Source organism: Engraulis encrasicolus, chromosome 7 (genome assembly GCF_034702125.1).
Source record: "Engraulis encrasicolus isolate BLACKSEA-1 chromosome 7, IST_EnEncr_1.0, whole genome shotgun sequence".
Lineage (NCBI taxonomy): Eukaryota > Metazoa > Chordata > Actinopteri > Clupeiformes > Engraulidae > Engraulis > Engraulis encrasicolus.
Genome location: NC_085863.1, coordinates 33,292,054 through 33,302,053, shown reverse-complemented (window position 1 = coordinate 33,302,053; position 10,000 = coordinate 33,292,054). Strand labels below are relative to the sequence as shown.

General features: G+C 42.4%; 1 protein-coding gene across 16 annotated transcripts in view; it reads left to right on the top strand.

Moving 5' to 3' along the window:
- Positions 1-10,000, top strand: part of auts2a (activator of transcription and developmental regulator AUTS2 a) — a 596,658-nt gene that overhangs the window by 570,557 nt on the left and 16,101 nt on the right. For 15 of the 16 annotated variants that reach the window (XM_063203283.1, XM_063203279.1, XM_063203281.1 and 12 more), the window contains one exon: positions 7,197-7,241. The exons of the other annotated variant lie outside the window; for it this stretch is intronic. In XM_063203283.1, coding sequence (XP_063059353.1) covers positions 7,197-7,241 — 45 coding nt within the window. The remainder of the gene's footprint in view (positions 1-7,196; positions 7,242-10,000) is intronic. 16 annotated transcript variants of the gene reach the window in all.

Genomic DNA, 10,000 nt, shown 5'->3' with positions numbered 1-10,000 from the left:
GCACACATACACATGGACACTGACATAGGCTACTACACACATACGCACATACACAGTCTTACCAAGCGCACGCGCGCGCACACACACACACACACACACACACACACACACACACACACACACACACACACACACACACACACACACACACACACACACACACACACACACACACATATATAGATGCAACATACACACGCTCTTCGTCTCAAACTCACAGACAGGGACGCGTGTGTACGCACATACACTGTCTTACCAAGCGCACACACACGCACGCACGCACGCACGCACGCACACACACACACACACACACACACACACACACACACACACACACACACACACACACACACACACACACACACACACACACACACACACACACAATATATGCAAACATCATCACATCAGATCATCGTTGCATAAACTTGCCCCCATACACAAACACACATGCATGAACTACTTCACTTAAACGTAGCAACACAAACACAAACACGCACTCATAATAATGTACTATGCTATGCAGTCAGTCACTTTACTCGCACGCACATGATGAACTCTCCCAGGCCTGGTGTGAAGTGAACTCGCTGACTCACCCCCACCGAAAAAGCAAAACGAAGGCGTTATTTAAAAAAAGGCCCAACTTGGAGAACCGCAGAACAGTTGCCATGACACCCGGGTGGTACGAGAAAAAAAAATGCAACATGTCTGGATTTAGTTTAGACCACTGCGAGGCCCTGAACACATTAGTGGAAGAAAATGAGGAGACTTAGAAGGGAAGAGAGGAGGAAGATGGAGAGAGGAAGAAAAGGAGGGAAGGAAGAGGAGAGGTGGCTGGAGGCGTTGAGAGCGACGCTGTGGCTGTGTCGTGGGTCGCCGCGGTAACACGAGCAGGCCAAGCGAAGTAAAGAGACACGCAGCGCGACCGCTAATGAGACCGCGCTAACGAGTGGCATCTGTCGGTACCTTACCTGTCGCTTCTGCCTTATCTGTCGCTTTGGGGTCCTAGCTGCGTTGCCCTGGTAACAACTGTAAACAAAAGGCTGCAGTTAACTGCTTCGCTCCCTGACAGGATTTTTCATTCATTCGTGCCAAAACAGGAGGCCTCGATTCGTGCAGAAGATAAGGTACGTAACTGGGATATAAAAATATATATGTAAGAACCTCATAGACTAACCTTGTATACGGTACATTCTAACAATATATTTCTAAAGTTTTGAGTCATTCACGTTCATTTAATGGGTGAAGCGTAATTTTCCCCTTACTGTGGCTAGTTTGGATGAGATGACTTGACCCTAGCTAGCATAACATAAATGGCAGCTAGCTCTCCATTATTTCGGGCATTCGTTAAAAATCAGTGTTCAGATAACTAGCGCAAACGTGCCAAGATATCTTTATTCTAAAAAAAAAACCGATGACGTTTGAGATTGTAAATTTACGGGCCACTCGTAAGGCACAGATGTGTCTATGGTAAGGCCGACCTGACGAGATAGCTGCCTACTGAGGTTTGATTGGATATGGACATTGTTTATTTCAGAGGGAAATGTTTGGAGTGGAATTGTTTGGAAGACAATCTTGGGACAATTTTGCTCTTTGGGTCTTTGTGCCAACCATGCCAGCTATCGTAGGGTGCTCTGGGAACTTCTTAGATCTGTTTACTGTATGTACACTTACTGAAATAAGCATTTTGTTTACATAAAATCCCTTGTCATTTCACCACTAGGTTTGAAACCCAGACAGCACGAAGCATCTTGCCGACGTCAAAATCAGATCAACAGACAGGGACATCAGCCTTCTCTTGGGAATAGGCCAGATATGCCATAACAAGAAATGGTAAGTCTATCACTACATAAGATCCATAACAAAATACTCCTAGTTAAATCTTAAATGTGACCTGGTGGCATTATTGCGTGAATGCTTATGTTGCACACTTAATGAATAAGGTCCTCAAGTGTGTAGAGTTTCGCTGAGTTCGTTGTTTATTTACATTTTCCTCAGCATAACTGTACAGCTGACACCGCTGCCTTCTGTATCATATGCCTGTCACTTCCACGTTATGTGACCGAAGTCACTGCCTACTGCACCAGAGAGGGTCTCTGCTGCTCATTGCTGGTCCTATGATGCCATCTATTGGCGAAAACGTGCAACAGCATAATTAAACTAAAAGACAACTTCTGACAGGACAACAAAAAGACAGGGAATGAGAATAAGGGAATAACAAAAAGACAAAAATGGGGGGTCCACTACACTAGCATACCTGATTGTGATGCTGTCACTCATTTTCTAGTCTATATCTTGGAGTGAAAAAGGATTACATTATTGTGTTTTCAGGTGTTTTGTTAAGAGTTGTGAAGAGGATGCTGTGGAGGTGGCAGCATGAACGTGTCACACAGACATTGGCTAAACTACTCGGTAGGTACAACAAAATAAAAGAAACCACCCCTCAACCCTGTTTATGCTGCACTGTACCTATTATAACCAGTTTTTATATAGACCATTATTTGAAATACTATGAGAGCCTTTCTGTTAGGATACTGTACAGCAGGGATGGGCAACTGGAGGCTCGGGCGCCACATGCAGCCCAACTTCTCACTTTTTTAAAAAAGAAAAAGGACAGTTTTTAACCCCCTATAAATCAATAGTGTAAGCATTCAGGTATAAATAAAGAAAAAGTGAAGTATCCTTTTGTAAATTCTCTCAAGTGCGTGGTGATGTGGCCCACTGATTGTGGTAATTAAAAATGTTGGCCCACCTTATAATGAAAGTTGCCCACCCTTGCTGTACAGCCTACATCACTTGTACATGTCCTTACCAAATAGGACACTAGCTAGCTAAATGTAACTAATATGGCATTGTGAAAGTTGTATGCCTAAATGTAAACCATAATATTAAATTGTGATGGACAGAATTCAACTAAACCAACATATTACAGTGTGAATGTAGTTGCACAGTGATACTGAGACTGACTTATTCCTGTCTTTATTTGCCAGGCTTCTACACTTGCCCTCAGAGTTCACATATGGTGAAGTGCACAGGTGTCCAGTCAGGTTCAGACTGATGCTGGTAACAAGAGGAAAACATGCTAATTGGTAAGTGAGATCCCTGCTCAACAAAAATCCACACAGCACAACAAGTAAGCCTAGTTTGTGGTATCAAATGTAAAATGGAAGTTTCATCAAAAAGTTGTAGAACACATCTGAATAAATTGCAGGCTCTATGCCACTGGTTGGCTAATCAAAAAGTTGTAGAACACATCTGAATAAATTGCAGGCCATCAAAGTTGTGAATGGGCAGGGAAAACACAACCAGTAGGCTTATGAATTACTTTGACTCAGCACAGCACAGTAGATGCGATGCTACCATTCCTGGGGAATATGACACAGATGCTATTCCATTGTAAATATTGACTGGAAAAGTTTGTGTTTCAACTGTTTAAAAACATTGGACTCAGGGGAAAAAATCTCTAGGTGTATATAAGTGAAAGCCCACCTTTGTCATTGTGACACAGCACACAAGTATACACTGCACACAACGAAATTGCATTTTATGCCTCACCTGTGCAAGGGTGCAGCCTACATTGGCATCCCAAGGGAGCAGTATGTTGCAGTATGGCGGGAAGGTACCATGCTTGGGGTACCTCAGTCATGGAGGATGGAGGAGAGAGCACTGGTTAATTACTCCCCCCACCAACCTGGCGGGCTGGGAGATGAACCAGCAACCTTTGGGTTGTTCAGCCCTGGGCTACAGGACACCCTAACCGCTTACCAATGACTGCCCCACTTATCCATGACTGTATAAAAAATACCACAGAGTAGCGAGTACACTTTTAAAAAAAGGGTCAATATAGATGATAGACTTTTCATCCACAGGCAGGACTGTAATCTAATAGTTTTGTACTGCAATGTCGCCTTGGATTTTGTCTGTTCAGATGCTGTGTTGCTGCCAGTCCACGGATGTACACGAATGGCTCACCTGGAGGAGGAGGGCGGTCAACAGTATTGACAACAAATGTGCTCTACGGTAGGTTGGTTATTACAACCCATATACAGCCCCTGGCAAAAAGTATGGAATCACCTGTTGTGGAGGACGTTCATTGAGTCGTTTTTATTGTTTAGAAATATGATGGATCACAGACCCGACTCAGAACTGAATTCATTTCAGATGGCGGCTAACTGGTCTCATAGGAGTCCATGTTAACTGCTAGCTCGGAGGTAAAATTTGCACTGCCGTTCTCAGAGAACGGTTGAAAGTACAGGAGAAAGGTAAAAGTCAGTTATTTAACTCAAGGGGATGTGTAATATGAGCTTATTTCCAAAAATGGGACAGTATCACTTTTAAATGGTCAATGGCAAGGTCCCAACCTGTAAAGATGTTCTGTCACTGTAATCAGAGACATTTGAAGCCAAATTGATGAAGGATACCGTTTTTTTCTCATTAATACTATTACTCCGAGGCTGTACGTTGTTCCAAAATCCAGAAAAAGTTTTTGAAGTGCTTGTTTTTTGTTTTTCAGAATTCCATATTTTTTTTCCTCAGAGCTGAGTGATTCCATATTTTTTTCTCTATGCATGCTCTAAAAAAGTAACAATTACTTACTAACGGAATTACTTTTCATGATTTCTTTTGGTGTTTCTTAAGGCCAGACAGTTGCCCTTTGAAATGAGTTCAGTTCTGAGTCGGGTCTGTGATCCATCATATTTCTAAAAAATAAAAACGACTGAATGAACATCCTCCACGACAGGTGATTCCATACTTTTTGCCAGGGGCTGTAAAAACCTAACTTGCTCAGCCTCTGAGGCACATAAAATGTGAAATTAGTTGCATTTAAAATCCAAGACCATCATCTTGCATGAGAATGGACAGGAGTCTGCATATTGGAATTCACCCATGTCACCTCAGGCGCCTTGGACAATGCATCGTGTATGCAGCATCAGGCTAAAATGGGTTCATAACACACACACACACACACCACACACACACACGCACTGTCCTCTAATCTTCTCTCTTTGCCAAACTTTAGATGACTTTTCCAGCATGTCCAACTCATCAGCATCAGGGGAGATTCTGTGAAGGTGGTGCACCATCCAGGACCAGTCATGGGCCACCAACACCTCTGCAAAATCTACACTTCTTGTGAACCCTGTAGAAGACACTACAACCACAAAACTGCTAATAAACCATCACATACTGCATCACATCATGGTTCTCCATGTGTTATTGCACCCTCGGCACAAGTTCTTTGCTAGATTGCCATCTGGCAGATACATCAGGACAGGAATGTATCTACTATTTGTATATATCTCCCCACACTCTTACTTGCTTTGCATGGCAGTGTGTCTCAATGTGTGTCAGAATGGAAGGTGTCGCACCATTGAAGTCAATGGGCAGTGGCATTGCATCAGGGTTATAGAAGCCCAGATATCCTTGATGCTTTGATGCCAGCTTTTGATCTGGTCACCCACACTTCCCTCTTCATTATACCCCATAGATTTCCATACCACGTTTTGGTGCTTTGGTGGTATGGACATTCTAACTCACCAGAAAAAAAAAAAACATTTAAAATGAATGGAAGGTTATGTCTGGTGATTTCTGGTAAATTAAAATGCCCATAACATCAAAGTGGCACTGGATTACTCAACCATTTGCCTCTTAAAAGATAGCTTCTGCCAATTTCAATATGCTGTTGTATAGCTCATGCTACCCTTGACTTGTCAGTACCCGGTGATGCTGGCATTTTTTTGACTCAGCTCTTTCTGAGATCTGAGCTATTCTAATGGGGGCAGACTTTGTTTACATTAAAAACCTTCTTAACATAGGCCTACTCCAAATATTATCCCAAAAGGTATCACTGTCTATATATATATATATATATATATATATATATATATATATATATATATATATATATATATATATATATGGCAAATTACTTAATACTGTAAGTTATTTCAGATGATTTAAAATGGCATCTGGGAATTCCAAAATAAAGGTGAAATAAAACACGTGTCCCTATTATTTGGCTCTAGATATTGTAGTACGGGGGGGGGGGGGGGGGGTGGTAGTTTTCTTTTATAATCTTTGTGTAGCATATTCAACCTCTTCTCAGTTGCATGACTGAGACTGTTCAATTATGCTACTGCCTGCCAATACTGCAAGCTTCTACTTAGTTGCATTTTAACCTTGTTATGTTATAGAGAATATAATTATTATATAATTACCAGGTAAAAACGAAAAGCAAGTTAATGTAATCCAGTCACTCAGTCTGTCATAGTAGCAATATTCAGTCAATGAGTGCATTCCTCGTATTTTAGCGTTTTGCGTGGTATCTGGGGATCAAGGTAAGCAGATCGTGGAAATAGTAGGCTATAGATAGGTTATAGATGTAAAATAGTACACTGTATTAACTTACAGATGTAAAATATTTTGCGGCCAATATAAACTTAATGTACCGGTAGTCACAACATGATAGATTAGCTTAGCAGTAAACATAGTAAATCAGGGGGTATAACAAGACTGTGTCGAAATTCATTTCAGTACATCAAGATCGATGAATGCGACGCGATTTCAATGTTAATGTTCTGCTTCACGGTGCTTTGTTTTTTAAATAAAAACGAACAGTCTGCCAGGAAAACTTAAAATACGATTGTTTATGAACAGGCGATAACCCGGACAGCCTCTAAAACATGGATCGTTCATTTCAGCCAATCAGGTGACAAGAGCGACAGATAAGGCAGAAGCGACAGGTAAGGTGCCGACAGCATCTTTGTTGGGTTCCCCCAAAATAGCGAAAAAAGGGACCACAAGATTGTCTTTTCTTTCTTTTTAAAAGCCCTTTTAGCTTTGAAGTTTGGTTCAGAGACTCATATGAGTTTACACATACCACACAGCACACACACACACAGATACTCACACATCTGTATAAAGTGGTGATTTTATTCACTCAGTGTTTGTGGCATTGAGTGACAAGGCGGGAGACTGTGTGGAAAAGGAGCCGAAGTGGAGCTGGCCAAATGTCTTTCAAAACAACTGAAAGAGCTTAAAAAAAGAAGCATGGAAGAAAACATGCCATTTGGAAATAGAAATGAGGGACTTAAAAGGGATGGAGGACTGTCGGGGTGGGTGAGATGCTTTTGTTGTCTCTCTACTCCCATGCGCTGGAGTTGTCTGAGCTTTGTCTGTTTTCATTCCTTTCACAGTTTGACAAATACCCGACTAAAGTCGATCCCTTCTACAGGCACAGCGTGAGTTTCCACTCCGTTCTTTTTTTATCTGTATCTGTTCTGTGCTCGTGTTGTTCGCTACTGTGTTGCTCTCTCCCCTCGCTGTCTTCCTCCCCTCCCATCCATCCGTCCATCCATCCATCCATCCATCCATCCATCCATCCATCCCTTCCTATTGCTTTTTGCCTTCCTGACCCCTCATCCCTAGCTTTCTGTGGCTGTGCTGTGTTTGTGTTGCCTGTCCCTTCCCATCACTACACTTACCATACAGTTCACTTCACAGTGTGAATTCAACCCTTTGAGAGTCAAATTTGTCTTCTGTTGATCCAAGTTTTCCTGATATAGGTGTTGTAGTAATAAACTGTCCAAATAAAATCTTACAGTATTGTTGCTCAATAGTGTTGCTCAAAAAAGTTGCTAGTGTATCATCGTAGCATAGCATAGCATAGCATAGCATAGAAGCAGGTATCATGTTTAGCCTATCATGCAGCATAGCAGGAATGACTGTGCACATAGGGCCTACATTACTCTGCCCTGTTTACGGAACAGCAGGCCTAACTCCACAAGGAGAGCTTCTCTAGAAACAGATGAGAGTTGAATAGAGAGAAAGCTTGTCGCTAATTACAGTATAAATAGTTGATTCGGATGTAATTGCTTGTTTACATCTGCGATGGCTTGATTGCTTTCAAATTGCTTATTTGTTAAGCGTGCTGCGCGGGGTGGCTCCGGGGGCCATGATATTAGCACCCCCTAGCATTTCAAAGGAGGAGGCGATTAGCAGATCATCTGCACTGCACAAGAGCGGATTGCAGACACTGGTGCTGCTGTCACGCATGTACTACTGTGTCACCAGGGTACTGCAAGGTTGACCTTACAGACTGTGATAGTCTGCTATTAGGGACAGAGCACACTGTGTAGAAGGAGTTGTGTAGTGCACTGCACCTGTTAGTTTCTCTCTTGATGTGGACTCATAATCCCCCGTTGGAATGCTGGAATAATAGTCGAAAAGACGAAACTAGCGCAGTACCATGATATTACATAGAGCCTTTAGTAATACATTGTGACTTGGTCATTCCCACTGTGGTAGCTCCAACTTTATAACAGGGTCCATGTTTTAAGAGTTTAAAGAACCCTCATTGACACAAGCATGTGCACACACACACGCACGCTCATGCACACACACTCACACACAACAACATTACGTGTGGATCCACTCCACAAAGAAAGTCCAGCCATTATCCAGGGACGTCATTATGTAGTGTAGTGTGTGGTCAGCATATCGAGTGTGAGTGTGGTGTAGCTACTTGTTAGGGTGCGTGCTGCTGTGTGGCATGGCTTTTCTTGCTTATTGGCGAGGGCTTGGCGCTGTGTGTAGTACCATGTGCCCCAACCAGGAAGTTTCCAAAAGTTTTCTTTTTCATCATTCCACTTTTTCATTTCCATTTGTCAGTGCTAGTCCTTGGCATGGGGGTGTTGGCTGTCTGTCTGTGTCTGTCTGTGTTAGAGTTTGTTTGCCATTTTCATCACGAATGCACCCTGATCGTATCCAGTGCTGTGCCATGTATGTGTATATGTGTGTGTATATTTGCTGTATGTGTCGTTTTCGTCAAGGCTATACAAACTGGACTGAGAAAGTAAAAATTAGCTTATTAACCAGGTTGAAGGGGTTTGGCAATTAGGTTCCTTTGAATTGGGTCCATTCATCCGCTGGTTCATTTAAATAGCTGGAACAAATTTGCACTTTCTGGACCCGGGATGTCCGCCCCATGGTTTTCGTTTTGGCTAGCTGATGAGTCGACCTCCACACATCGATTGCACCGCTGGCTTGTTTCAAGGTTAAATTCAAGCGATGAGCATAAAAGCAGCAATTTACGCCCAAGACATTTCGCTTTTCACCTTCTTCTTGAGTGCCATCATCACCCCATCACCGTAATCGCATTCCCCCATTTTCACCGTGACCCCCATTTGTAGAGGGCAGCGTTGTGTTACTCTGAATGACGAACACACGTGTAATTACACGACAAGAGTGTGACAAGACGCTGCCCAAACTTCTTTTCATGCATTGTGGACTCGACATAATTACTATTTTGTAGCAGTCGAATCATGCCAACAAAAGACACGGTCACCTCTCTTTGTATGTGTGACATTTTTTCTCTCTCTTCTCCTCAGTAATAGTCTTGAAAATGTCGATGATATGCTCGGTGCACACGGTAATTGGGTGCCACGCTCAGGAGGCTGATTGTTTTAATATCTGTGGGTGAAAATGTCTGCTCAGCTTTTGTCTCTCTCAATATCGGACGAGGACAAAATTGTAAGTCACCACGACCATCACCGTTACTGAAAAAAAGGAAAAAAAGGAAAAAAAAGAGAATAAAATAGAAAAGAAGAGAAAAAAAGAGTTTCCATGTATTTATCTCCAAAAAAATTAAAGGGGTGACAAGTCTAATCGGTACAAAAGAGCTGTTGGGGCTACAAAGAGCTCCAAGCGCCACTTACAGTAAAGTCAAGTTAAATGCTAATGTGCTAACGCCGGGGAGTTTGTATTTGATTTGGAACTAGAGCGTTCCCTTAGATGAGAGGGAAGCTGACATCAAGAGAGCTGTCACCTCATAAACTATGAGGAGGTGAAGTGCAATGTGTCTCAGCTCAGGCAGCTGTGGTGTGGTGTGTACATGTGTATAATGTATATGTGCTCCCCTCTCAGATGTTACACCCCGATACTGAAAGACCATCTTTTTCTTTTTCCTCTCTCTTTTTCTTTCTCTCTCTCTCTCTCTCTG